The sequence below is a fragment of the Callospermophilus lateralis genome, chromosome 1, assembly GCF_048772815.1.
Source record: "Callospermophilus lateralis isolate mCalLat2 chromosome 1, mCalLat2.hap1, whole genome shotgun sequence".
In the NCBI taxonomy this organism is placed as follows: domain Eukaryota; kingdom Metazoa; phylum Chordata; class Mammalia; order Rodentia; family Sciuridae; genus Callospermophilus; species Callospermophilus lateralis.
The window spans coordinates 220,109,920-220,137,064 of NC_135305.1; the positions used below are offsets into that span (position 1 = coordinate 220,109,920).

The 27,145-nt window shown below is 59.2% G+C and overlaps 3 protein-coding genes across 10 annotated transcripts; 1 reads left to right on the plus strand and 2 right to left on the minus strand.

The window, feature by feature from the left end:
* Positions 1-62: 62 nt before the first annotated feature.
* On the minus strand, positions 63-1,567 carry Pet100 (PET100 cytochrome c oxidase chaperone). The gene is made up of 4 exons (XM_076850564.2): positions 1,437-1,567; positions 692-778; positions 516-548; positions 63-210 (listed from the first exon to the last, which is right to left on the minus strand). The coding sequence occupies exons 1-4, from the start codon at positions 1,461-1,463 to the stop codon at positions 127-129; spliced, it is 231 nt and encodes a 76-aa protein (XP_076706679.1). The 5' UTR covers positions 1,464-1,567; the 3' UTR covers positions 63-126.
* A 186-nt stretch (positions 1,568-1,753) lies between these two features.
* On the plus strand, positions 1,754-10,791 carry Xab2 (XPA binding protein 2). Its single transcript, XM_076849965.2, has 19 exons — positions 1,754-1,825; positions 3,011-3,159; positions 3,441-3,564; positions 3,826-4,023; positions 4,799-4,933; positions 5,020-5,184; positions 6,232-6,376; positions 6,781-6,932; positions 7,018-7,137; positions 7,271-7,402; positions 7,488-7,619; positions 7,693-7,806; positions 9,040-9,202; positions 9,281-9,471; positions 9,647-9,769; positions 9,884-10,055; positions 10,260-10,389; positions 10,493-10,602; positions 10,687-10,791. The coding sequence occupies exons 1-19, from the start codon at positions 1,775-1,777 to the stop codon at positions 10,746-10,748; spliced, it is 2,568 nt and encodes an 855-aa protein (XP_076706080.1). The 5' UTR covers positions 1,754-1,774; the 3' UTR covers positions 10,749-10,791.
* Positions 10,792-12,127: 1,336 nt separating this feature from the next.
* Camsap3 (calmodulin regulated spectrin associated protein family member 3) lies at positions 12,128-26,466 on the minus strand. Of its 8 annotated transcripts, none has more exons than XM_076849888.2 (19): positions 26,319-26,466; positions 20,923-21,176; positions 20,262-20,384; positions 20,087-20,182; positions 19,880-19,912; positions 18,914-18,961; positions 18,518-18,656; positions 17,804-17,943; positions 17,636-17,729; positions 17,511-17,565; positions 17,239-17,312; positions 16,849-16,918; positions 15,250-15,472; positions 13,984-14,123; positions 13,581-13,888; positions 13,106-13,205; positions 12,716-12,828; positions 12,518-12,636; positions 12,128-12,433 (listed from the first exon to the last, which is right to left on the minus strand). In XM_076849888.2, the coding sequence occupies exons 1-19, from the start codon at positions 26,464-26,466 to the stop codon at positions 12,128-12,130; spliced, it is 2,583 nt and encodes an 860-aa protein (XP_076706003.1). The 8 variants fall into 8 exon arrangements, with proteins under 8 accessions (XP_076706003.1, XP_076705966.1, XP_076706013.1 ...); XM_076849851.2 differs by having other exon boundaries at positions 15,250-16,753; XM_076849898.2 differs by lacking the exon at positions 19,880-19,912.
* Positions 26,467-27,145: the final 679 nt, after the last annotated feature.

Sequence of the window (27,145 nt, forward strand, 5' to 3'; positions counted from 1 at the left end):
GCCCAAACTGTCCTGGGCCCCACTGGGCCCCTGAAAGCAAACAATAAAACACTAGCACAAGCAACAAGGAACTGAGTATGTGTTATTTCATGGGTGGAGGGGTTGGGACTCAAGCATTTGGAGGCCTCAGGAGCTCTGCTGGGCAGCGCGAAGGAGTTTCTCCTCCCGCTGCTTCCGTATCCTCTCTTTGAATTCTTCTAGCTCTTGACGCTGGGAGTGGGAAAGGGATGGGATGGGAAGGAAGGAGGGGGCACAAACTCAGGTGCTGGACTCTCTCCCACCACCCTGCCCCTGGCTTCAGATTTCAGTATCTAAACTGGATGCCCCAGGCCAATTATAGGGAGTCTAAGTGAGACCAGCTTCATCCCTCAAGAAGGCAAAAAAGAAATCATACGCCCTTCTTCTCTCAGTTACCCACCCATGGTTAAGGGGAAAGCTTCCATTCAAAATGCATCATGGCTATGGGGACCCAGACTCCCCTCTCCCTCTGATGGGATGAAAAGGAGGTTACTTACCTGGCTCTCCTTCTCAGGTGGCCATAGCTCCCTCTGTGGGGACAAAGTCACAGCTGAAGGCACAAGCCAGGAGACTCAAGAACCCCACACCTAGGTCTAGTCCCCAGTAGGCTAGTGCCCCACCCACTTCACACCAACCGCTTGAATGAACAGGCGAATATTCTCTCTATGCCCACCTTGCGCTGTATGACATAGTCCTCAAACCACTCAGCCTGATTGGAAATCCAGAACATAGCCACAGGGAAAGTGAGGTAGAGTGTCATCTGCAAAGGCAGTGGGTAGATGAACAGGGCCTGGGACCATCACCCCAGGAAGACTGCAGTGCCTGGAGGACAGACACATTCTCCAGCAGAATCCAGGACTTCCTCCTCATGCTCTCCCCTATGAACCCCAGAACTCCCACTAAGGGTACAGAAAGCCTGGTCCCCATAATCCAGGAGGCTTTATTCCTGTGAGTCCCCTCCAAGTCTTTGTCTCAAAGAACACACAGATCCCAGCAGCAGCACAAGAGCATTTACTACAAAGACACCTTCTTGAGACCTCATCACTCCCCTAATCAGATGCCGGGAACACCTCAAAGCCGGAAGTTCTCAACTTTCAAATTTCTTAGCTTCCCTAAGTCTAGGAGTCTCCCTGTCGGAGGCGCCCGCCCACCCACCAGGATCTGCAGCTTTCCTTCACTGAGCCGCCTGCCCACCCCTGAGAGGCCCTACCCTTAGATTCCCCAAATCCAGACGCTCCACTCCAACCCCCACAATCTAACGCCCCCTCCTGAGTTCCCAACCGTCAAAGTCTCTCTCAAGTCTCCAATGCGTTCTCCCAGGAGCGGCTCCCTCTATGGAGTCCCCACTCTGTACAGCTTCGCCCCCAAACCAAGGAAATCTCCTAACCAGTTACCTAACCTACTCCCGAGTCACTGACCCGAAACACCTCCAGCTTCACCCCCATCTCGCTTGTCTGGGTCTATAAACCCACTTCCGCCCAAAGCTGACCCCTCAGCAGCTAGACAGCCGCTCATTGGTGTTTCGTGAGTCCCGCTGCTGAAACTGATTGGCCCATCAACCCCAAGATGACGTAATGTTCGAGCGCCTCATCCCCGCTTCCGGTCGTTGGCTCAGTCCACACGGAAGTCAACAACTCCAGCCTTACGGTCGAGAAGGGTACAGCCAATCGGAAACGAGTCTGGCTCGGAGGGGCGGGCCTTCAGTGGGAGACGTCTTTAAGCGCGCGACCTCGCCTGTACCTGGAGAGCCGGGAAGATGGTGGTGATGGCGCGCGTCTCGCGGCCCGAGCGGCCGGACCTTGTCTTTGTGAGTTCGTGGCGGGACCGCGGGTGGCCCGCGGAGCGCATCGGGGCCTAGATGCAGCGGGGGGTCAGGGCCGGGACGCCCGAGGGATTTAGGCCAACACTGTGCCTATCCAAGGACGGGGTGAGGGGAATCCCTGACGGGGCCGGATGGTGAAGTCCCTACCGAGCTGGCCACAAGTAAAGATCTAGTGTCAGAACCGGATTCCCGTGGCCTGAAGAAGGAGATGCTGCCGAGGCGAAGGGGCAGGAGTTTCGGGCTGGGGGCGGAAATGGGGGCGCGCCGGGAACTGGGGAGAAGGGAAGTCGCATAACTGGATCTTGACCCTGAAAGAACTGGTGTTTGAAGGCAAAGGAACCAGGTCAGGTCTGGTTTGTGGGTAAAGGCTTGCGTTCGGCAAAACGTTCTAGTCTGGTTCCAAGTGTTATGGTTTCTGGGGTAAAGGCCTGGTGTGGGGCGGGCTGCAAGAACCCTGGAGTTTGAAGAAAGGAATTGGTGATGTGGAGCCTATGAGGCAACGACCAGCGAGATCCTAAATAGCCAAAGACTTGATGTCTGGAGTCAAGTCTATCATTTTCATCAGACTCTTGGCATCCAGAGTTAAGGGCTTCAGATCTGGTCCATACATCTCTTTCTGGAGCAAAGGCCTAACCTCCAAGCCTTGGGGCAGAGTTGAGCTATATTATTGGCTGGTGGGATCTTAGGAGTTCAGCAGTTTGGTGTCTGGTACCGAGAACCCTAGTGACTGAGATAAAGATCTACTCACCTGGCTTGGAATGGTTGTAGCAGTGGGAGCTGGAGGGTCCAAAGATTTGGTGTCTGGGAAGAGATGTTAGGAGGTAAGGCAGAAACCTGGCATCTGGACCAGGGCCCTGGTATGTAAGGAGCCTGGTGATGTGGACCAGCAAGTAGGTGGTGTGATTTGAGAGGGCTAAAGCTTTATGGTCTCATTATCTGGTTTAGATCTCTACTACTGAGAAGTCAGACTAACTGGGCCAGATCATGGGCAAAGGTCTGAACCAGCATCCTGGTGTCTGGGCATCTGGTGATCTGGATTTGATGGTGGACAGTGAGATCTGTGATCTGAGTTTAAATCTGGAGGTTGGGCATAAACTCCAGTGGTGGGCTGCTGCTGCCCTCAGACTCTGAGGGTAGGTCTCTCTTCTCTTCTCTCTCTGGCCTTTGCAGGAAGAAGAGGACCTTCCCTATGAGGAGGAAATCATGCGGAACCAGTTTTCAGTCAAATGCTGGCTACGCTACATTGAATTCAAACAGGGAGCTCCCAAGCCCAGGCTCAATCAGCTGTATGAGCGGGCACTCAAGCTGCTGCCCTGCAGGTAGGCATACCTCTAACTGACCTGCCAATCAGGTCCCATCCCACTTATCCAGTCATAATGGAACTGGCAAATAGATCCCAGGTGATTGCTATGTGTTTCCATCACTGGATGTGCATCCCCTGATAAGCCACCGCACTTCCCTGATGTCGCAGTCCTTCCCTCTTTTCCTGAGATTTGTCACCCTTCTTTAGTGCCTTTCTCCCCAAAGTTACCTCCTGGGATAGGAGGAAGGGTTCTGTGGGTTTGTAATTCATTAGTGTCTGTCCCTTCCTATTCCCCAGCTACAAACTCTGGTACCGCTACCTAAAGGCACGTCGGGCACAGGTAAAGCATCGCTGCGTGACTGACCCTGCCTATGAAGACGTCAACAACTGCCATGAGAGGGCCTTTGTGTTCATGCACAAGGTGGGGAACTGGGAAAAGTGGAGCTCAGACTCCACAGAGGTGGGCAAAGCAGGAGGGGTGAGCTCAGCATGGAAGGTGTGGAGGATTAAAGTCCTGTTGCCTCTGCATGAGATGTTGGTGCAGAGTCAGTCCTGGGATTGGGATTTCTGAGCTCTGCCATATTTGTGTTCCAGATGTGACTGGGCCATAAGACCTCTGGCATCTGTGGCCAGGCCATGGAGCCCACAGCTCTGACCTGACCATCTTTTCCCACAATTCCAGATGCCCCGTCTATGGCTAGATTATTGTCAGTTCCTGATGGACCAGGGACGTGTCACACACACCCGCCGCACCTTCGACCGTGCCCTCCGGGCACTACCCATCACCCAGCACTCTCGTATTTGGCCCTTGTACCTGCGCTTCCTGCGCTCCCACCCACTGCCTGAGACAGCTGTGCGAGGATATCGGCGTTTCCTCAAGGTGAGCCCAGGGGGCTGGTTCCCCAGGTTGGAGTTCACAAATGGTGGTTCACTGGGACACTAGCCCCATGCAGATGTCATCCAGCAGACAGGATATGGATAGGGGGAGAGGACTCCTGGAGGCACCTAGAATTTCTGATTCTTCATTTTCCAAATAACTTGCTAGCATCTGCTCCACATTATACATAGGGAAGATGCAGGGGACAGAGTAAATAAGAATGATGGTTGTCACCTGCATGAAACTTGCAGTCTAACTGAGTAGACAGGTACACAGGAGTTGACTGTGTGAGCCATAGAAAAACTATGCCATGGGGAGGGCCAAGAATGGGAGATAACAGCTATGGGATGTATAATAGGCCCTTCTATCGGGCAGAGATACAGACAAAGTGGGGGTGGGACATCATTTGCTCAAACTTGTACCATTTTTTACATGGTAAACCCTTTGCATGATGTTGTTTGGATAGGGGCTTGTGACAGAAGCAGTCCTGGTTTGTGTAGAGCAACCCTGGGAGCCTAAACTTCAGTGTTCAGGACTGGGGTTGGACCAATGGGATCAAGGCTGAAGAAAAGGGCTAAGACCAGACCAGTCAGGACTGAGGCTGGAATAGTGACCCAGGCTGGACCACCTTGGGGCTGGGGCTGGGTCAGCAGGGCAGGCTCTTGGCCAGGAGGACAGTAGTGGGTAGGTGGGTTATAGGAGGCCCAGAGGCAATGGGTCAGGAGAGAGGTGTGGCCCTGTGGCGCCTCTGACTCCAGCGGTGTTGGTGGGTCCCCAGCTGAGTCCAGAGAGTGCTGAGGAATACATCGAGTACCTCAAGTCGAGTGACCGGCTGGACGAGGCTGCACAGCGCCTGGCCACTGTGGTGAATGATGAGCGCTTTGTGTCCAAGGCTGGCAAGTCCAACTACCAGGTGGGCCTGTGCGGAGATCGGGACAAGGCAGGAGGGCTCCTCCCTCCAAGACCAAGGCTAAGACTCCCACACCCTGCTCCCTGCAGCTGTGGCACGAGCTGTGTGACCTCATCTCCCAGAATCCGGACAAGGTGCAGTCCCTCAACGTGGATGCCATCATCCGCGGTGGCCTCACTCGTTTCACTGACCAGCTGGGCAAGCTGTGGTGTTCACTGGCTGACTACTACATCCGCAGTGGCCACTTTGAGAAGGTGCTTGGGCCCCTTAGCCTTGCATGTGGGGCAGGTCTTCCTCTGACACTTGGGGGACATTCAGGAACATCGGGCACGGGCAGAACACACATGCAGATGTACTGTTTGTGACATGTATACACACATACACACACATGCCATCTTGATAGAAAGGCCAGGCAGGGCAGCCTTGCAGCTGAACACACCTGGGGCCAGCACATCTGGGTTCAGGATCGGGCTCCTGGCTGTGTGCCCTTAGTCTTGCCAAGCCTGGCTGCCCCTACCTGGGTTCCCTTGCCTGTGAGGAGTTATCTCTGAGGTTCAGGCAGAGCACCAAGCAGGTGCCTGATGTGGGGGTCCATCCCTCAGCATGTTGTGTGCCTGGTTGTCCTTGTCATGGTGCTCTCATCATTGGGAGTGGAGTGGCAAGCTTGGGACAGGGGAGTGGGTGGAGCTTTGGGAATCCCCAGAGGGCTGGCTGGGGCTCCTGTGGCCTGAGGAAAGGTGGGAACAGGGCTGGAGTGAGTGAGTGGGGGAGCAGAAGCAGGAGCAGTGCAGGGTGGGAAAGGGGAGTGAGGGCCTTGCAGGCAGGGGTGACTCTTCTGCTCTTCCACAAGAGTGACCTGCCAAGCCCAGCAGGGGCAGTGGGCAGGACCAGGCAGGGCCGGGAGTGGAGAGATGGAGCCATGAGGGGGTGGGGCTGGTGGTTGGGAGAACACGAGGTGGCCATGAGGGGTACTCAGGAGCAAAGGTGGAGCCCTCTGTGACGTGTCCTCAGGGAGGACCATGGCGACTGGCATGGTGTTGGCCTTACTGGGTACAAAATGCTTTACACTGGTGTCTCAGTTGAGCCTTGAGGTCCCTTTGTACAAGGGCTGTCACCCAGTTTACTGAGGTCTCTGCAGACCCCAGGGCAGGGAGGATGGGAAGTGCTTCATGCCACCCCTCAGAGCCTGCAGGTGCTGGGGCACCTGGAAAGGCCTTGCAGGATCCCAGCGTGGGCCCGGGACGGCGAGCTCATGTGGCTCCCCTTGCCAGTGCTTCCCTCTCACTGCTCCCATCCCACAGGCCCGGGACGTGTACGAGGAGGCCATCCGCACTGTGATGACCGTGCGGGACTTCACACAAGTGTTTGACAGCTATGCCCAGTTTGAGGAAAGCATGATTGCCGCCAAGATGGAGACTGCCTCAGAGCTGGGGCGGGAGGAGGAGGGTGAGCCCTGCCGCAGCCTTCACTGGAGGCACTGAGGATTGGGTGGACCTGGAGGGTGGGGGAGAGGGCAATTCTGATTGGTCAGGGCAGGCAGTGAGTGGGTCTCACATGGGGACATCTTCAGGAGGCTCAGCCAGGGGCGTGTGGAGAGAGGGGGAGGGAGGGTGGTTAGTGGTGTTGGGGGTCCTGGAGCAACAAGGGCTGGACGCACTGCTCAGGCCAGAGCCTGGCAGAGCAGGGGAGCAGGAGGACTGGTGCAGGGAGGAGAGGCTTCCTGAGGGGCTGGGGCTGGGGCTGGAGCCAAGGCGGTTGCTTGGCTGGGGGCTGGAAGGGGCCAGGAGACCAAGCAGCAAGGCCCACACCCCCACCTCCCCGGCACTTGTGACCACCTCTGTGGTTCCCAGATGACGTGGACCTGGAGCTGCGCCTGGCTCGCTTTGAGCAGCTCATCAGCCGGCGGCCCCTGCTCCTCAATAGTGTCCTGCTACGCCAGAACCCACACCACGTCCATGAGTGGCACAAGCGTGTGGCCCTGCACCAGGGCCGCCCTCGGGAGGTATGTACTGGCCCCCTGGCCCCAGCCCGCCCCACCCTCACCTACAGGGCCCGCCCCAGCAGCCTGGTTGACTCTCTTGCCCCAGATCATCAACACCTATACGGAAGCCGTGCAGACGGTGGACCCCTTCAAGGCTACAGGCAAGCCCCACACTCTGTGGGTCGCGTTTGCCAAGTTTTATGAGGACAATGGGCAGCTGGACGACGTAAGTGCCATACTAGTGTGCACATGTGAGCGGGTGTGAGCACAGCCTCATCTGTGAGTGCACTTGCACGTGCACTCTCATGGTGGGGTGGAGCCTGAAGGGTCCCAGCCTGTCCTCTGCCTGTCCCTGACAGGCCCGCATCATCCTGGAGAAGGCCACCAAGGTGAACTTCAAGCAGGTGGATGACCTGGCAAGTGTGTGGTGCCAGTGCGGGGAACTGGAGCTCCGGCACGAGAACTATGATGAAGCCCTGCGGCTGCTGCGGGTGAGGAGAGGCGCAGGTCACCGGTGGGTGCATTGGGCAGGACAACCCCTGAGTGCCCCTCCCACTGCTGCCATCTCCCTTGCAGAAGGCGACAGCGCTACCCGCACGCAGGGCTGAGTACTTTGATGGCTCAGAGCCCGTGCAGAACCGCGTGTACAAGTCCCTGAAGGTGTGGTCGATGCTGGCCGACCTGGAGGAGAGCCTGGGCACTTTCCAGGTCAGCTGCCGTGGGGAGAGCGGTGGGGACTGGCCATCCTGGAGCATGCCCCAACCCCTGCCTCTCCCCACAGTCCACTAAGGCTGTGTATGACCGTATCCTGGACCTGCGCATAGCCACGCCTCAGATCGTCATCAACTACGCCATGTTCCTGGAGGAACACAAATACTTTGAGGAGAGCTTCAAGGTGAGGGCACACAGACATGGAGGTCCCAGACTGGCTGCTCCTAGTGTGGGGGGCATGGTGTGTGTGCTCAGCTGTCACTGTGGTGACGAGTGTCCCAGAGTAGGGGACTCAGAACAGCAGCTTTACTTTCAAGGTGTAGGAGGCTGGAGGTGCAGCAGGGTTGGTGCCTCTGAGGCCTCTCACCTCAGCTTAGAGATGCCGTCTCTCCCTGTGCCTCATGTGTCAGCCCTCTGTGTGCATTTGTGTACTGTTCACTTCTGTTTTTGGTACTGGGGATTGAGCCCAGGGACAATTTACTACTGAGCTACCCACCGAGCCCTTTTTTAATTTTCTTTTTTTTTTGAGACAGGATCTTACTAAGTTGCTGAAACTGGCCTCAAACTTGTGGTCCTTCTGCCTCAGCCTCCCAAGTAGCTGGCAGTACAGATGTGCACCACTACACCCAGCCTCATCTTTTACAAGAACACTAGTCCACAGTAGATTAGGGCCACTTTAATAGCTCATTTGAACTTAGTGCCTTCATCTCCAAACAGGCTTGTGTTCTGAGGTTCTGGGTGTTAGAATGTCAGCATGGTCATGTGGGAGGCCACAGTTCAGCATCTAACAGGCAGTCCTGCCTCCAAGTACATGGGGCAGGATGTTGCTAACAGTATGTGGCTGTCCTTCCATTGCTCAGGAGACAGGTTATAGGTGGGGGGTTCTTATGTGTCCATGTGTGTGAGGCCCCACTCCACCGCCAGAGTGGTTGGGAAGCCCATAAGCAGACAAACAGATGGGGAGGGCACCTTGTGCAAATGTGCCCCAACCCCTCAGTCCAGCACCCTGGGCACCAATGTCTGCAGAGGTCAGGAACCACCTCTACCTCACCTATAATGTCACCTAAGAGGTGACAGACACCGTATTGAGACCTGTCATTTCTTTATTTTATTTTTTATGTGGTGCTGAGGATCGAACCCAGCGCCCCGTGCATGCCAGGCAAGTGCGCTACCGCTTGAGCCACCTACCACTTGAGCCACATCCCCAGCCCTGAGACCTGTCACTTCTTTATCCTTAAATCCCTGCAGTGTGTTGAGGGAGACAGGGCAGCGTATGTATGTAGGCAGGCTGTGAAGTGGACGGGAGGGGCCTGTTTGCTGAGCCTGAGGGAGACTTGGCAGCCTCCTCCCAGGACCATCTGAGGGTGACAGGGTGGTCAACCCCCTGCACACTCCCACACTTGCTCCCCTGGAACAGGCCTACGAGCGTGGCATCTCCCTGTTCAAGTGGCCCAATGTGTCTGACATCTGGAGCACCTACCTGACCAAATTCATCGCCCGCTACGGAGGCCGCAAGCTGGAGCGGGCACGGGACCTCTTTGAGCAGGCGCTGGATGGCTGTCCACCCAAATACGCTAAGAGTGAGGAGGCTGTGGACTCCCTGGTGCCTGGGGAGGTGTGGCGGGCTGGGCTACTGACCCTCTCCTCCCATCATGCAGCCCTGTATCTACTGTATGCGCAGCTGGAAGAGGAGTGGGGCCTGGCCCGGCATGCCATGGCTGTGTATGATCGTGCCACCAGGGCTGTGGAACCTGCCCAGCAGTATGACATGTTCAACATCTACATCAAGAGGGCTGCTGAGATCTACGGTGTCACCCATACCCGTGGCATCTACCAGAAGGCCATTGAGGTGCCCGCCAGCAGGGGTCCCCGAGTGGATGGGGGCGCCTGGTAGGCAGGAGGATCCTGCACGTGGGGGCTGGAAGCCCACGCCTCATTCTGGAATCCCAGGGTTGGTGACAGTGTTGGGATCCCTCCAAGCCCCCTCTGCCTCATGCCTGCCTTCTTGATTTCCCGGTGCCCAGGTGCTGTCAGATGAGCATGCGCGGGAGATGTGCCTGCGGTTTGCAGACATGGAGTGCAAACTCGGTGAGATTGACCGCGCCAGGGCCATCTACAGCTTCTGCTCCCAGATATGTGACCCCCGGGTAGGTCTGGGGCCACCAGGGATGGAGGAACAGGCACCGAGGAGGTGCAGCCCAGCAGCTGGCTCACACATGCACTCCTGTCCCCCCGCCCAATCCCTCCTCCCACTACCACAGACCACTGGGGCATTCTGGCAAACATGGAAGGACTTTGAAGTTCGGCACGGCAACGAGGACACCATCAGGGAGATGCTGCGGATCCGTCGCAGTGTGCAGGCCACATATAACACACAGGTCAACTTCATGGCCTCGCAGATGCTCAAGGTGTCGGGCAGTGCGACAGGCACAGGTGAGCAGCTCCATCACTCCCTGCCATGGCCATGTCTGCACCCTGCTCTCAGAGTACCACCGTCCAGCCTTGACCTCGTGGGCCTGGGAGCACTGAGAGCTCAACCTGGCCTTCCTCGCCTCCATTGGGAACTCCTCGGGGACCTTGGGGTGTGTGACATGCCTGAGGGAGAACCACGGAGTATCTGAATCCCTGTCCCTCCAGTGTCTGACCTGGCCCCTGGGCAGAGCGGCATGGATGACATGAAGCTGCTGGAGCAGCGGGCAGAGCAGCTCGCGGCCGAGGCTGAGCGGGACCAGCCCCCACGGGCCCAGAGCAAGATTCTTTTTGTGAGGTGAGGACCTGGGCAGGACGGGGAGCCAGCTGTGCTGGGCAAGGGAAGGCACGGGGGAGGCTGGTGAGAGGCCCCTGCTGAAGCAGCATGGCCACTCTCCCAGGAGTGACGCGTCTCGAGAGGAGCTGGCAGAGCTGGCTCAGCAAGCCAATCCCGAGGAGATCCAGCTGGGTGAGGATGAGGACGAGGACGAGATGGACTTGGAGCCCAACGGTCAGTGACCACCCAAGTAGAGGGCAGGTCCGGGGCCGGAACCCCTCCAGGAGAGTAACCCCCTCTCTCCCTCCTTTCCCACAGAGGTTCGGCTGGAGCAGCAGAGCGTTCCAGCCGCTGTGTTTGGGAGCCTGAAGGAAGACTGACCCCTCCCACAAACCCCCCACAATACAGTCTATTTTTATGTCACAGTCTGTGCCTTCTCCTTGCCACTAGGTGCTTCAAGAGTTGCCAGTTCAGGAGCGCCCTGGCCCTGGGCCCTGATTGGCTGGTGAGGGAGGTGGGGCAGCCGGGCCCCAGGCCAGACAGACACCCTGCCCTCACCCTGCAGAGCCAGTTCTGGACGCTGCATGGCCAGTCCCACTATCACCTGAGGCCTCCAGTCAGGGTTTCCCAGATGCCTCCTGGAGCCCAGAGCCTGGGAGCACCTGACCCCCACTTCCCAGGTCTCACCAACCCCTGCTCACCAGGATTTTCCTGGGGCTCTGCTCCATAGTCCTGAGCTGTGGGGTGTGGGGCAGGGGGCTCTGGCCCAGCTCTGTGGACTTATTAGCAAGGTGCTTCTGTCCCTGGCAAAGAGCCAGGCCATGTCCGGGGTGTGGTCCTTAGTCCTAAGCTCTGGGAAGCCACAAGCAGGCTCTAAGCTATTAAGGGGTTTTAGGCATCAGGGGACATAATCCGATTTCTGCTTTAGCAGGTCACACAAGATGCTGTGTGGGCAGGAGGCAGCTGGGGACGTGAGGAGGTCCAGGCTGTTGGATTGGACTCGGGGTGGTCATGGGGCCAGAGAGCACTTTAGGCGGTGAGCTGCCCAGGACTGGGCAGTGGCAGGGAAGCCAGGCCCTGCTCAACTTGGGTAGCCACACGAGCCTGCACCTGAGACAGCTAGTGCGATGCCAGGAAGGCAACCGGATCCTCAGACACAGGGCTCAGGAGGGCAGCACAGAGGCCCTGGCCCTCAGGCCGCGACAGCACAGAAACCAGGCAGGCTGGCTCCAGGGGGAGGCAAGAGGACAGGAGGAGTTGGAAGTTGGCCCTGGACCAAATTCAGGAAAGGCCAATAACAACAGCCACACAGGAGGAAAATGGGGAAGCGGAGGAGGCCCCGGGAGAGGAGCTGGTCATGAGCCTCCTGCACCAAGATATCAGCTGAAAGGCCACTGAACACCTAGGAGGAGGGGTGTTGGGGCCATCTAGGGGACAGAAGAGACAAACTAGAATTAGTTCAAGAGAGCAGGAGACTGAGACCCAGCCAACCTTGGGGAGGTGACAAGGCTCAGCTTCTCTTTACATTATTTTATTCAAGAAGGTGGGGAGGACAGACAAGGGGACTGAGCTGAGCCCTGAGTCCCTGAACCTCCCAGCTCAGTCCCCACAGTAGGACCGGACTCAAAAGTTAGGGGGTGAGGACTCCAGCCCCACCCAGACAAGGTCGGAGACAGGACCCAGGAATACTGACCAACTGTCCTCAGAGGGCGGCGGCCAAAGCTCATGGGGCCCAGCCTGTGCACCACCCAGGGTGGGGCTATTTGGGGGTGCTGCCGCCCTTCTTGGGAGTGGTGGGCTTCTTGCTCTGCCAGAGATGGCCCTGGATGGTGAAGGCGTCCACGCTCATAGACATGGTCTTGGCTGGAATCTGAGTGAAACGCTTGCGGTCTGAGTTGTACTTGTAGATGCCTTCCACCATGGCAGGGGTGACAGTTCGGGGGCCGTAGCCCGCCAGCCGAGATAGCTCCTCTGTCTCCCCAGACAACGTGTAGAGCGCCCGGAACTGGCAGCTCGAGTCACGGAAGAGGATCAGGAAGTGGTTGGCCTTGCTCTTCTCAATTTCCTAGTGGGTGGTGAGAGCCGTGAGCCAGCCAGGTGGGACCACTGACCCCTCCCCTGCCTGGCAGCTGGGCAGGTGCAGGCTCACCTCAAGAATGCGGTTCTTCTGAGGCTCGTTCACCTTGCCCGCCAGGCAGCAGTGCGACAGGGCATTGTGGATGATGAACTTGTTGGACTTGGCGCTGGGCTCCTTGTACAGCCTTGGACCTGGAGGGAGGAGGTCAGCAGGGGCGACCAGGGGCCAGGAGGAGCCTGCTGCTCACACCTTGCCTCGGGCCACGCTCACCTGTGTACTCGGGCACTGACGCCGGGGAGGAGGCATTGCTGCCATTCTCCCAGTCGCGCTCTCGGCTTCCGGGCAGGCGGCTGGGGGACATGAGGCCAGATGGGGACGGCGCCCTGCAGCAGCAAAGGGGCGGAAGGAGTGAGGTGGTAGCAGAGGCGAGCCCAGCACACCGCAGAGGACACGGACACTGACACGGCCAGACAGCCCTATCCATGCTCATCCCTAGGCACCGCAGGCTCCAGGGCCCTCAGCCAGACGCAGGCAGCCCCAGCCTCACTACGCAAGCGTGCCTCTGTCCCAGGGGGCATCCACACCCAGGCCACGCCCCACTCCAGGCATGGGGGGTGCACACACCCACAAGCTCTGGGCAGTCACCCCACCAGAGCTCACCGCGACGTGGGCCTCTTCACACCGAGGTGATTGGGGGCCTCATTGGCCACAGTGGACAGGGACAGGGTGGACTGAGAGTAGATCTTGCTGAGCCTCGAGCCTGGGAAGAGACCCCACAGGTCAGCCCCACCTGAAGCCCCCTCATCTACCTGACCCAGCAGCTGCGGGGGTGCAGGTAGGCCAGCCCTGCCAAGACCCCAGCCCTCTGCAGCCCCCCAGCTCAGGGCCCCCACACACCCGCAGTGAGGGGGCTTTGCCCAACACCCCCAAGAGGGCCTCACCAGCCACGGAGGGAAGGCCTCGCCCCCCTGTATCCCCCCAAAGGCAGGGTCAAATCCCCTTGGGGACCTTACCACCACTCATGCCCACCCCTGCCCAGCACCCCTGCAGACCCCCTCCCCGCACATCCATGGGGCCTCCCCCAGAGAGCCCCAGAGAGGGCCCTGGGCAGGCCCCACCCCCACAGTGTCCTCACCCAGCAGGCCGCGGGCTGGGCTTCGTGCCAGGGCCGAGTCATCACAGCAACCAGAGCGTGGCCGGGGGGCCCTCCGCCCGCCCCGACCCGGCCCCCCGGTCCCCGTGGCCCGGGGCCGCAGCACCTTATCAAGGTCATCCATCAGCTTTAGCTGGGCCCGGCGTTCATACTCAAGTCTCGTGAAGTCCCCTCGCCGGGGGCCCACCTCCTCCTCAGCTGGGGCCCGGGCAGCGGGGATCTGGGTGGCCACTGGGGCCACAGGAGCTGTGGGTGCTGCAGGGGCGGGGCCAGGGGCCTCCTGGGCCAGTCTGCAGATGAGGGGAAGCCAGCAGTCAAAACGGCATGGGGTCACTGGGGACAGGAAAACCAAAGGCAGGGGTCCCCCAGCTGGGCCCAGCCTCACCTCACAGACTCCTCCCTCCGCTGCTCCTTCTCAGCCTCCTGCCACTGTTTGCGTCTCCGGGCCTCCTCTGCTCGACGCTGCTGCCGCTCTAGAAGGCTGGCCCGCTTTTGAGCCATCTCATCCTCGGGCTTGTCTTCGTCCTAGGGGAAGACACAGTCCAGCTGGCGAGCCCTCCCCTGCCGTGGCTGGAATCTCGTCTCCCCTGACCCAGCTGGCCAGCCACTCATCCATCTTTTATAAACGCACTAAAAGGATTTAACTGCCTACTTTACACAGCCCTGTGCTAGGTATGAGAGGGACGGGGAGGACTGTGGCACTGCTCGCACCGAGTGCTTAACCCAAGGAGCACTTAACCAAGGCAGGTGAATACCTCGAGGAGGAGGGTATGGGGCCCTGCAAGTCTACACTGCAGGGAGAAGCCTATCCTACCCTGGGAGCACGGAAGAGGCTTCCTGGGATAAGCACCCCTGGGAATGACAAGGGCTTAACTGGGCAGGGGTGATGGGTGAGAAGAGCCTTTCAGAGAAAGCAAGTGCAAAGGCCCTGAGGCCAGAACAAGCCCAGCAGAGGTATGAGGATGATGTGGCTGGGATGCACAGCTCAGGGGGAATGGTATAGGACACGGACAGAGGTGAGCAGAGCCCAAAGTCATGGGGAGGACTTTTATCCTAAGAGCCAAAATTGCTGAATGCTCAGTGGAAAGTGAGTGGGATTGGAAGGAGGTAGCAGAGATGGGTCAGGAGGTGACCGCACTGGCTGCCACGATGGTCCAGGAAGCAGGGGCCATGAAGAGGAAGAGCACAGGACAGGATCACAGAGAGGAACTGGTCACTGGGAAGAGGTTCCATGGAAGACCTAGCCCTGTCTGTCCACCTACCCACTCCTGCCCATCTGCCCATCACCCACCCATCCTTCACCTACCCACCAACTACCTGTCCATCTGCCTACCATCTAGTCTCTGTCTCTCCACCCACCCCATTCATGTGTCCATCTGGTCACCCACCCCCATCTGACCACTCATACCTGGCTATCCACCCTTCTATCCACTCACACAACCTACCCACCCAGCCAACCTCTCCACTCACCCACCCACCCACCTAACCATGCATCTGTCCAACCCATCTATTTACCCATCTTCCCACCCATCCATTAGTAATGCCTGCCTGTCTGTCCAACTATCCACCCACCTCTTCAAGGCCCACCCACCCCAGATGGCCTCACTTCCTGGCCCAGCCATTCTGTTCCCCTGTCCCCTCTGTGACTCACCTTATAGAAGAAGCCGAGGCCAGCCCGAGGCTCTCCCTCGGAAGATGCTTCTTCCTCTAAGGAATCCTCGGCCCCAGGGGGGCTCCCATCTCCCTCCTCCTCGGCAGCAGGCTCTCCCAGGCTAGCCAGGGGGATCTCGATGAGGCCAGGCCTGGCCGAGGGCTCCTCGGGAGGTGTCCCCTCTGCCAGGAGGATGGAGGAACGCGTCTGTACAGGCACCTGGCTTGGTGAGAACTTGCGCAGATGAGGGAGGCTGTCCACGTCGTGGGGTGGGGTGAGCACCCTTGTCAGGGGTGCCAGGCGCAGCTCCGCTGGCCGGGCGTGTTTGGGGCTGCGAGGTGCCGGGCTGGGGCCAGGCCCGGGACTGCGACGAGTAGCGGGAGCACGCCGGGCAGGGCTGGGGGAGGCAGCTTTGGGCCCAGCTGTGGGGCCAGGAATGACCCATGCAGCAGGTGGTGGGGCAGGTCCAGGGGCCTCCTGGGGGGCCAGAAGCCGCTGCTGCTGGTCCGTGAGCCTCTGCATGTCCCGCTGCAGCGAGCTCAACGCAGCACTCAGCTTGCTGACTGCTCGGTTGTAGTCCCCCAGGCCTTCTGGGGGCACTGGGCCCAGCTCTGGGGAGAAGGTCACTGACTTAGGCCGTGAGGATGGCTCACCCTGGCCCTCACCTGCTGGCCGCTCGCCACCAGGGGCCAAGCCTGGCTCGGCCTCGGCCTCGGCCTCGGCCTCAGCCTCAGCCTCAGCTTCGGCCTCGGCCTCCCCTGCGGCCTCCCGCGGCTGCACCTGTAGAAAGGCGCTCTTGCCTAGCCGCTGGCGGTGCTTGGCAAAGATGGCCTCAATGCGCCGCTTTTGGGCCTCTATGGCTCGGCGCTTCTCTTCCAGCCGGGCTCCCAGCTCACTCATCTCTGAGCTCAGGGCCTCAGGTGCTGCTGGAGTGGACGTGGGGGACCCTGATCCAGCCTCGGCCTCAGCCTTCACCAGCTGCTTCTTGCGTTCGGCAAAACTGGTCATCTTCACCTCAGAGTTGGTGGCTGCTGGGGATGAAGCCACTGCCTTCGGAGACCCCTCGGATGGGGCTGGTAGTTTCAACACCTCCCCTGATGGGCAGGGAGATGGTTTTGAGGGGGCCTCTGGGTGGGACACGTAGACGGGCGCTTTGGCAGGCCCATCAGACAGTGGTTTCGAGGCCCCCTCGGGCAGGTAGGAGGGGGCCAGCGGCGGTTTGGAGAGCCCCTCCGGGGAGTGGAGGTAGAAGCTGCCGTCGGCGGCCCCGTCCGGGAGCAGCCGGGGCTCGGCACTGTGGATGATCTGCAAGGCCTCCTCGATAGTGGGCAGGTCGCCAGGCTCCGGGGGCGGCTGGGAGGGTGTCCGGACCGGTACGGGACGCGGGGGACCGAGACTATCCGAGCTGACGGAGCGGAGTAAGACAGGGTCTCCCATGACGACATCCACGTCGCTGTCCAGGCCAAAGGGGGTGCTGAACGACACAGCCTGGGAGAGGGGACGGCTGGCGGCCAGAGGGAGGGGTCAGCCCCCAGACCAGCCTCCGCCCTGCCCTGCCCAGCCTCCTCCACTGGCGCCAGGCCCTTGAGATGTGCTCACCTGAGCTGACGGTTCCAGGCCTTGCCAAGGGCCTCCATGTGGGACATGGACGGAGAGGACTTCAGGGAGCCTGGGGAGGGGCAAATGATCACTATGGGGTCACTGGGGCCCTGAGTGAGGTCAGCATCCTCTGCAAGGTCACCAGATGAGTCACTGATGGGTCATTATGTGTCTAGTCAGATGAGAAGTTTCCAGAAATGGGTACCGGGGGCCCTTTGGTATCATTAAGGGATGCTGAGGAGCCACAGGGGACGTCCTGGGGGGTCACCTTGGGGTGACAGCGTGACCCAGTGCAGGGCCACTGGAGGGGTCATTGAGAAGACATAAGGTCAACTGGGGCAGTCTCTGGGGGGTGAGTCCCTCATGGTAGAAGCTGCCCCCATTCCTCACCTGTGGATCCTCGGAGTGGGGACTGGGGGCCGCCAGGTGACAGGAGCGGGTGACGGAAGTTGAAGACAGGAGAACTGCCAGGAGACGTGCATCAACCTTGGACCCCGCTGCCACCTCACTCCCCACTGCCACGTCCCCTCCCCACCTTGCACCCCAACTGCTGCCCCGCCCCTGCTCCCCCCCACCCTCTCGCCTCCCTGGAATTCCCGCCCCCTCCCAAGCCCCTGGGGGGAGGGGGAGAAGCCCACGGATGCACCCCCGCAGGACTATACCTGCTGCCACTATTGTTCTGAGGTGGGGAGGCCTCAGTGCCCCGGGGGGAGGCAGCTGTGACACAGAAAAGAGGGTCAGGCATGGCTTGGCCCCCAGCCCCACCCAGAGAGCGGCCAAAGCTCACCATGCCCGTCCGGCAGGTCCTTGGCCTGCACAAAGTCAGGCTTCAGCACCTCGAAGCACATGAACATCTCGGCCAGCAGGACCACCAGGTTGACCTGCAGGCGGGAACGGGTCAGCAAACAGGCCACACCTCCCTGGACGCCCGCCCAGGCCCCCGAGGCAGCCTTACCTTGAGGGGAGGTGGGACATAAAGCAAGTCCTCAAGGGACAGCGGGCAGCCACGAGGAAGGCGGGAGGCACAGAAGTCCTGCACCAGCTGGAGATTGTACAGGCTGTCCGCCACAGACATGGGGTCCTTGAGGCATACCTCTGCAGGGACAGGAGGCCTGGGTCCCCGGCTCTAAGGGGAGGAGGAAGGGGGCCCCGGGGAAACCCAGCAGCCAATACATGAGGACCTACAATGGGCTGGGTCTTGTGCCAGGTGCCCTCTGCAAGGGGCATACCAAGACGGACCACTCCTCTAGCCTTTGACTCTGCCTGGAATACTACACCCCCAAGAGCTCAACTCAGAAACCTTTGTCTGACCACCCATCACTCCCTGGGGCACCTAATCCCAAAGGTACTTCTAGATGAATTTATTGTCTCCCCCTGGGTCCATGGGCATCTGTGGGGTCAGTGAGAAGTGTGCCTCTATCTATTCTCACAGGATCCCTGGCACACAGTCCTGCCACAGGCAGAATTCTTTGAAGCACAGAGAGGTTTAGAAACTTGTTCAAGGTCACATAGCTAATTAGGGATTAGAGATGCAAACCCAGGTCTGCTGGTTTCGGAAGCTGCATGCATAACCACTGCATCATCCTGGTCTCTCAGACCTGGGGACAGACGCCTGGGGGCTGGGGCTGAGGACACCCGGCTTCCACATGCGGCTACACCATTGACTCACCCTCAAGTCGTAAGAGCTGGGGGCAATAGCAGTGGATTGTGGCGGCCAGGGCCGCCCCGCTGGCCAGGTCCTGGAGGCTCGTCACAGTTGGGAAGCAGGGGGCACGACGGGCCACAGCACGGTCCTTGCGGTATCGGATCTGTGGAGAGGACCCAGGTCAGATCAGAGGTCAGGCTGGCCCCCCAGGTCAGCGGTCATGCAGGCTGGGTGGGGAGGCCTGGGGTTTCCGCCACGAGGGGGCGGGAAGCCGGGGGTCCCAGAGCCAGATGGTGGGGGCCAGCCTGGAGCAGGGGAGGGGCAGCAGCGAGAGGCAGAGGAGGTGTCTGCGAGCAGCCAGGCCAGCAGCAGGGGCTGGGGACAGGGACTCCTGGGACCCAGGAGTGGGGGATACATTACCATGGGGGGTTTGTTCCCCGACTCCTTCAAACAGAAGGCAATTGCGTGCTGGGGGGAGAGGAGCAGCCGTCAGCAGGGCGGGAGGGATGCTGACCTGCGGGCCCCCAAGCCCACCTCCGAGGAGGGGAGTAGTCCTGACCCCTGTCCTGAGCTCTGGCCGTCCAGCTCCCTGACTTGTGTTCTGGCCGGCTTTGGGGACCCCAGCTCCTCCCAGCCATGAGGGACCCCACAGAGCAGCCTCCCATGCAGGGAACCCTCCTCCCATATGAAACCCAGGCCCCAGCTTGAGGAGAGGATGCAGAGGAAGCAAGTAGGCAGGAAAGGAACCCCCCAACCCAGACCCCAGGGTGGGGGTAAGGAGTGAGCAAAGGTGGGGAGCCATCCAGTCCAAAACTCCCCCCACTTCCCCCTGTCTATCTGTTGCAAAGACAAATTCCATGAAACAGAGAGGTTTAAATGCTTGTGCGAGGTCACACAGCTAATTAGGGTAGAGATTCAAATGTCAAGCTTCAAGAAATGGGCCTCCTCTCAAAGCTGGGATTTTTTCCTTAGGGAAACTAAACCTTCCTTAGTGCCTTGGTTAGGAAGGTTTAAGGCTCTTCCTGTAGGCGGGGGAGATCCCCCATGTGTCCTGCTCACTGGGGTCAGGGTCCATGCAGCTGATGGATTGGGGTTCTCCCCACTTCAACTAACAACAGGGGTCCTGCCCTCTTAGTTAGTGGCAGAGGGTTTGCCCTGGGGACTAATGGGAAGTTCACCGACTGCCAGTTCCCCAGGTGGGCTGGCCCTCTCGGGTAATAATCAAGACTGTACCCTTCCCTTGGTTCACTGGGGGGTCCTCCCCAGCCCCACCCCCTTTGCTCACAGCTAGTGGAAGAGAAGAGGATGCAGACAAGCAGGCAGAACTGAACACACAGACAGCAACAGCAGGGCAGGCAGACGGGGCGGACAGACAGCCCCACTTACAGGAACCAGCTTCCAATACCAGCGTGTGGGGCACTGAGGGGCAGAGAGGGGTACAGCAGGGGCCGGTGCAGGGGAGAGGGCAGAGAGAGAGAGAAAGAGAGGGAAAGAGAGAGTCACCTCCAGCCACCCCCAACCTGGTCCTGACCACCCAGCCCTCTGGCAGCCAACCAGCCATCATTCTTCAGGCATGCACTGCCCTGGCCTCACCGAGGGCTGCACGGGGGCTGCCCCATCTGCAGGGGCAGCAGGAGATGCACGCTGGGCTGCTTCTTGCTCTGTCTTTTCCTGCAGCCTCCTGACAGTCTGGGGGCCAAGGAGAAGTTCAGAGCTCTGCTCGCAGGATGATCCTGGTCCCCACCCATCCTGGGCCAACCCCACCTACCGTGTCCACCCAGAAAAGGAGCTTGTGCTCCAAGCTGGTCAGAGCCAAAGGACCAGGCAGCGTCTTTGTCCACTCGAAGGAGAAGGCAACCATGAGGGCATCAATAACAGCTAGATGGGCTCCCTGTGGGGGCAAGGGCTAAAGAATGAGACCAGAAGGTAGGGTGGGGGCTCCCTTGGCTAGAAGCTAGAGGCGGGAGGGGGGTGAAGTAAGAGGGGATCAACGGGCCTGGGGCGGGGTTGGTGCAGGTCCTTGCAGGCTGTGGTCCTGGAAGAACCACTCAAAATGGGCCGGGCCTTGACATCAGACACGAGGCCTCAGCACAGAGCGGGCCATGCAGGGAAACTTTGGGGCCAGAAGTGTGTGGGGGGAGGAGCCAGCCCTGGTAGGAGAGGTGAGGGGAGGGGCAAGGCTTGGCAGGAAAAGCCAATCTGATGGGTGGAGCCTCGTGAGGAGGAGCTACCCCGATGGGTGGGGCTTTGTGGGAGGAGCCACCCAATGGGTGGAGCTTTAAGGGAACAGCTAGGTTTGGTGGGTGGGGCCCGAAGAGAGGGCCAGGCCTGGCGGGAAGGCCTTGGAGGAAGGTGGGCCTCAGGACTCGGGGTTCAGGGAAGGAACCAGGCCTGGCGGGAAGGACCCACTGGGCAGGGGCGGAGCCTACCATGAGAATGGGCTGGTGTCTCAGGTCAGCCTCGCGCACAGGGCGCTCGGGCAGTGCTGGCACTGTGCCCCTCCGTGCCAGCAGGGCCAGCAGTGCAGAGGGGCTAGGAGGTGTCTCGAGCTGCGGCAGCGCCTGGCGCCAGGCCCGGCAGTAGAGCTCGGCCGAGAGGAGCAGCCGCGTCACCGGGGGCTTCACGTGCTCCTGCGCGTACTGGTCAGTATAGAAGGGCTCCCACAGCTCCGGGGGCACGTGCTCTGCAGGGGCATGTGGGAGGGGCACGCAGGGAGTCAGGGCCATAGACCCCACTCACAGTGACAGGCCCCAACTAAGGGGGCGATCTGGGAACCTAGAGCACCCGGAGCGAGCCGTTTGCCGCAGGAAGGAGTAAGGGTCCTGGGGCAGAGAGGGCTGCGCTGGCACAGGCCAGAGGCTGGGAGAAAGGACAGTGCCTCACGGAGACGGTGCGCTGTGGGACAGCGAGGGGAGGCCACAGGGAAAGACAAGACACTGGCAGTCCAATCACAGAAATCTACCCGTGCGCACCGGGTGCTGGCTTCACAAAAGCCCTTCTCAACCCTAGGAAGCAGCCAGGGCGCCTTACAGAGCAGGCACAGAGAAGGAAAGTAACCCGCCCAGAGCCACACAGCTCTCCAATGCCAGACTGAAAAGCAAACCCACACCCAGCTTGGTGGCTGGGCAGGGTGAGGTGTGAGGTGGGGGCAGGGCATGGAAAGTGGGAGGTGACAGAGGCCAGAGCTTTGAGGGAACTGAACTTGGTAACTAAAAAGAGGCGAAGGGGAAGAGGAGGAGGCATCTAGGGCTCCAAGGGGCCTGAGGGAAGAGATAGGGCAATGGGATCAGTGGCTGAGGTGGGGGGGGGCAGGAGGGACAGCAGGTGAGAGGGTAAAAGCAGAGTGTGAGGGCCTTAGGGACACCCTGGAGCAGAGAACATGAGGGGATGGAGCCTAGAGGAGCAGCGGGGTCATGTCAGAGGTGGCCACCAGAATCCTGGGATGGGGGCAAAAGTCGGCATAGGCTCAAGGGTGGAGAGGAGAAAGCCTGGCAGATGTGGGGAGTTGGGGAGGAGATGACCGCAGTCAACATGGGGGACGCTGCCCATGCTGCTCTTCCAGTCAGCACATCTCTTTTGTAGCCTGGGGTTCTACATGGGTCTGAGAGAAGGGGACGGGGGCTTGCATCAGACCAGACCTTTCCCAGGTTGCCCTCTTCAAAGCCAGCTCCAGTGCAAGGACCCAGGCAACCTTGACAGAACTCCCTTCCTGCCACAGCTCCTTTCCCACCCCTTGAACCTGCACTTGACCTGCCCACTTAAGCCCCACCTCTGTGTAGAGCCATCCTTCTCCAGCCTCCTGGACAGAAGAGGGATTTCCGGGATCACTTCCTCCTCCCTCTGCCCCCTGCCCCTTCCCTGCCGATTCAACCCCCTTGACCTGGCTTCTGCCCTCAGGTTTCCAGCCTCCCCGCCACATATCTGGGGCCTGTATGTGCCTGGGCTCTCTGCCCAGCACCACCTCCTTCTCCCTGGGGTCTCCATATACATGGACATGCTTCACCTCACCCCTTGACTGCTTCCATATATCCTGAGGACTGTTACCTGCTGCTGCCCAGGCTCTGGGTTCCACTCCCCCACGACCACCAAGGATCTTTCATTATCCTCAACATCTTGCTCCAAACCTCCTCCTCCTCACCATTCCTTCCCCCCCCCCTTTTCTTTCTCCTCCTTCTTGCAGTGCTAGGAATGGAACCCAGGGCCTCGTGCATGCCAGGCAAGCACTCTACCACTGAGCTGTATCTCCACCCCTTTTTAAATTTTGAGACAGGATCTTGCTAAATTGCTGAGGCTGGATTTGAAGTTGTAGTCCTCCTACCTCTGCCTCCCAGGTATCTGGGACTAGAGACAGGCACCGTGCACCCACCTCCCCCCCCACCCCAGGGGTTGAAGCTCTGCCTCTGAGCTACATCCCCAGTCCATTTTATTTTTTGAGACAGAGTCACTAAATTGCTGAGGCTGGCCTCAAACTTGCAATCCTTCTGTCTCAGTCTCCTGAGTCACTGGGATTATAGGCGTGCACCACTGCGTGGGCTCCTTCTTTATCCCCACTCACATCCAATCAGTCCTCTAGTTCTGACCCTCTGACATCTCCCAAATCCAAACCCTCCTATCTCCCCAGACCCTGAGATCAGCCCAGTGCACTTCCTGCTCCCATCAGCAAAATGTAACAAGTTTCTTTCCCCTAAGACTTTTCTCAGGGCCTTCAACCTTCAAGATGATTAAAAAAAAAAAAACAAGTGAGCTAAGCTACTGATTGCCAAAGTTTCTCAAGCAAGCACTCCCTCTGTACCAGTGTCCTCCTTGACCCTATTTGTGTTTGGGAATGGCTGTCATGTGCATTTTAGGATTTTAACAAAATCCCTGGTCTCTAACTAGATGCCAGCAGCACCTTCCTCCCAGGTAGTGACAACCAAAAATGTCTCCAGACACTGCCAAGTGTCTTTTAAAGACCAAAACGTCACAAGCTGAGAAACACTGCCTTATGAGCATCTACTGCAGAGCAGAGCTGTCCCATGGAAATACAATGGGAGCCACATAAGTAGTTTTATGAAGTTTTCTAGTAACTATGTTGAAAAATTAGAAACAAGGAACATTAACAGTGTAGTTTATTCAACCCAATATGTATTCAAAACATTATTATTTCAACATGTAATCAATATAAGACCATTAATGAGATACTTCACTTTTTTTTTTCTTTTTTGGTACCAAGTTGGATCCAGTGTCTAGTTTACCTGACAACACACCTGGATTCAACCAGCTACACTTCAGGTGCTCTCACAAGCATTTGGGGCTAGTGGCTAACCTACTGGACAGCAAAGCTCTGGGGCACAGTGTTTATTTATATTGTGCCCTTCATTTCATCCTGACACTTTCCTTACACCACTGTTCAAATAAGAAAACCAAGATCCAGAGAGCTGAATTAACTTGCCCAAGATGGCACAGCTAGTAAACTGCAGAACCCACATAAACTGCTTCCCTCGCATATCTTACTGATGTTCTGATTTCCCAGACTTATTTAACATAGAAACTTTCTTATCTCCAAGTGTAGGCTCTGCTGAGGCCATCTGCCTGCATTCCTGCAGAAGCCTCTCAGTTCTGTACCTCAGGGCCATCCGAACCATTCCATCCCCAGCCACAAGCCCCATTGGGCAACTGCACGTCTGATCTTGTCAGTTCCCAACACCTGCTATGGCTCCCCACTGTCCTCAGATCCCCTCCTCCTGAAGTCTCAGAGTCTTCCTCATCTCCAGCCCCCCCACCACCACTGCTGGGACCTGTGTGTTCTTCTTGGAGAACTCCTTGCCCATCCACACCCCCTGCTTTACAGAGACTCCTTCCCCTGGCAAACTCCTACACATCCTTCAAGACTCAAGCTCCTCCTCCTCTGGGGAGCCTTCCCTTCTCCCTCCCTCCCAGGAAGATTTGAGGGATTTCCTCCCCCCAAACATCACTGCTGTGGAGCTTATCACTCTAAGCAGCCACGATCCGGTTTCATCCCATCCCCCCTCTCCTGTATCCATCCTCTGTACTCCACATCCTGAGCACCCAGCCCTGCCAGGCACCTGACAAGCACTGGTAGAGTCGCAGAGTTCATGAATCCAGAGCGCTCTGCTCCCCTCCATTTCAGGGAGGTGGATAGGAAAGAGACTGAACTTGACCCTCAGGGTAGTGGCAGCCACCCGAGGGTGTTACACAGCAGAGGGAGCTGGGTCAGAATAGAGCAGGGTGAGTCAGAGCATCAGGACCTTCACAACCCCCACAGGAATTCTGCTTTCCATTCTGTGAAATGGGATAGTAACCCCTGTTCTGTCTCCTGGCCAAGAACAATGAATGATATTCATAGTATTAATAAAAATCATCTTTCCAATCACACCAGAACCATCAGAAACCATTTAGCATGTACCAGTGGCCAAACACGATGTGATTCGACAGTCAGTACCTCTTTGATGCCTCCCAGCAACCTTGTCCAAAAGGTACGGGGTCTCAATCCCCCATGGGCTGTCCTGCCACATGTGTGTAGCCCACAAACACTTTCAGGCATAGATCAATAAGTCAATGAAAGCCTTCCTTCACAGAGAGGGACACAGAAGCTCAGAACTGAGATAATTCCTCCCCATCCTAGAGAAGCTGCCACTCAAACTCGATTCTGACTTGCAAAGTTAAGCTTTCTATAGCCTCTTAACCTTGGATGTGAGGGGCTAGGCAGTCCCGGGTCCCAGTCCTCAATCCTTTCTTCCTCTAGTAAACCCCTGGGGGTAGGCAGGCCTCAGAGTGGGTCATGCATGGAAGGGTACTAGGGGAAAGTGGAAGGGACAGGCTGGAGCGGAAGCAGGAGAGGGATAGCTGTCACTGAGACCCACACCCAGAACAGGTTGGTCTGGGAAGGCCTCTGAGAAGGGGGATGGGCTGTGCCTAGCCAGTGCCAAGACCAGTAGGCAGGACCCGTGGGAAGGCAGGGCGTCCCCCCACCGCTCCCGGAAGGCCCAGACCTTAATTAACCCCTGTAGTCCCCACGGCCGGGCCCCTGCTCCCAGCTCTGGTCTAGGGCGGTGGAGCTGCCCAAAGTCAAGACAGAGAGCCCAGGGCTTCTCATCCAGAGGACCCACCCGCATTTCCCCGTAGGGGTGGCCTGGGTTATTTAGATATGCAGGCCTGGGGAATGCCCTAAAGGGAGAAGGCCCTGAGGCGGAGGCCCCCACCCGGGGCCACCATGGACAAACCATTTCGCTTTCCAGGGCTCGCCTGCCTCCCTGGTAAATGGGGCAATAAGTCACAGCTGCCAGCCGCAGGCCGGGCGGTGGAGGCAGGGGGCTCCCAGAGCTCGCCCCGCCGCCCACAGCGCAGGCAGGGCCGACGCGGGGCGTGTGTCCTGCCCGGGGAGCGTGCAGAGCTGTGGACCCCAGCGCTTACGGCCCCGCGGGAGGCTGGGGACAGTGGGGAGGGGGTCATGGAGGGCGCGTGATGTGTGTAAAGAGAGGAGGGCGTGCAAAGCGAGGCTGGGGGGTGTGGGAGGCGGGTCCCAAAGGCCGGCACCCGTCGACCCCACCCGACCCGCAGATCCCGCCCGGCTCACCTGGGACTCGGGACGCCAGGGTCCCCCAGGGGAGCTGTGCCGGCGCCCCACCCCCATCGCGCTCCCGCAGCCCAGCGGGCAAAGTCCACCGCCCGGGCCGAACAGGAAGCTCTGAGGCCCGGAGCAGCGGGCCGGGGCCCGGGGACCCCTCGCGACCAGCGCTATTGTTCCCACGGCCCTGGCCTCCCGGGCCGGGCGCCCCGCCCCCCGCACCTGCCGCGTCCGGCCCGCCGTCCCCCGGTCGGATACCTGCGCCCCCGAATGCGGCCCGCAGCACCCACGCCAAGCTCGCAGCAGCCTTGGCCCGCGAGAAATCGTACTGGTCCAGCGACTTGATCTCGGGCACCAGGAAGGTCCTCCGCAGCGGCCCGGGCCCCGCGGGCGCCGCCTCCACCATGGCGGCGCCGGGGCTGCGGGCGCCGGGTCCGCGCTCAGGCTGGGCTGGGCTGCGCCGCGCCGCGCTCGTGCCCTGGCCGGGCCCGCCGCCGCCGCCGTTGCTGAACCAGGTGCGGCCGCTGGCGCGGGCGACGCTGCGTCGGCCCCGCCCCGGGGCGGAGCCCAGGTGCGCTCCGCCCCCCGGACCGGACCCGGACCGGGGCGGGTCCTCTGGTCTGGCCTCGCCTCGCCAGGCTTTGCCTGGCCCCCACCCAGCTGCCGATGTCCGGGGCCCGGCGGGCGGGACTGCAGTGATGGAGGGGGAGGGGCGCTGCGGAGGAGTGTGTGCGTGTGTGTGTGTGTGTGTGTGTGTGCGCGCGCGCGCGCGTGCGCGTCTGGGGCACTGAAAAGGATTAGGGACCCTCTGGATGCGTGTGCAGGCCTGAATTGTCTACACTCAGATCTGTGAACACCTGCGCGGGCTTGTAAAGCCTGGCCAGTAGGCAGCGTGTGCGTGGGTGCACCTGCTTCTAAGGCACAAGAACCTGTGTCCTCCTATGTATGTGCATCTCTAAATATATTTGGGTAGTGACTTGGAGGACGTCTGCGTGTGTATATGTGTGCATGAGTGGGACACTGCATGTATGTGTAAGAGTGTGTATATGTGTTTTTAATTCGTGTGTAGAAAGATCAATATTAGG

What these genes read in the sequence shown, in the direction of transcription:
- Pet100 (XM_076850564.2), bottom strand. Translation starts at nt 1,463, where the DNA reads ATGGGGGTGAAGCTGGAGGTGTTTCGG. An exon ending in TGAAGCTGGAGGTGTTTCGG is followed by an intron (nt 779 to 1,436) that starts GTCAGTGACTCG and finishes CTGCCTTTGCAG; the next exon opens with ATGACACTCTACCTCACTTT. An exon ending in CACCTGAGAAGGAGAGCCAG is followed by an intron (nt 211 to 515) that starts GTAAGTAACCTC and finishes TCCCACTCCCAG; the next exon opens with CGTCAAGAGCTAGAAGAATT.
- Xab2 (XM_076849965.2), top strand. Translation starts at nt 1,775, where the DNA reads ATGGTGGTGATGGCGCGCGTCTCGCGGCCCGAGCGGCCGGACCTTGTC. An exon ending in ACAATGGGCAGCTGGACGAC is followed by an intron (nt 7,138 to 7,270) that starts GTAAGTGCCATA and finishes TGTCCCTGACAG; the next exon opens with GCCCGCATCATCCTGGAGAA. An exon ending in GGGCAGTGCGACAGGCACAG is followed by an intron (nt 10,056 to 10,259) that starts GTGAGCAGCTCC and finishes CTGTCCCTCCAG; the next exon opens with TGTCTGACCTGGCCCCTGGG.
- Camsap3 (XM_076849851.2), bottom strand. Translation starts at nt 26,466, where the DNA reads ATGGTGGAGGCGGCGCCCGCGGGGCCCGGGCCGCTGCGGAGGACCTTC. An exon ending in CGGGGAACAAACCCCCCATG is followed by an intron (nt 18,657 to 18,913) that starts GTAATGTATCCC and finishes TCCTCTCCACAG; the next exon opens with ATCCGATACCGCAAGGACCG. An exon ending in CGGAGGGAGGAGTCTGTGAG is followed by an intron (nt 13,889 to 13,983) that starts GTGAGGCTGGGC and finishes CCTCATCTGCAG; the next exon opens with ACTGGCCCAGGAGGCCCCTG.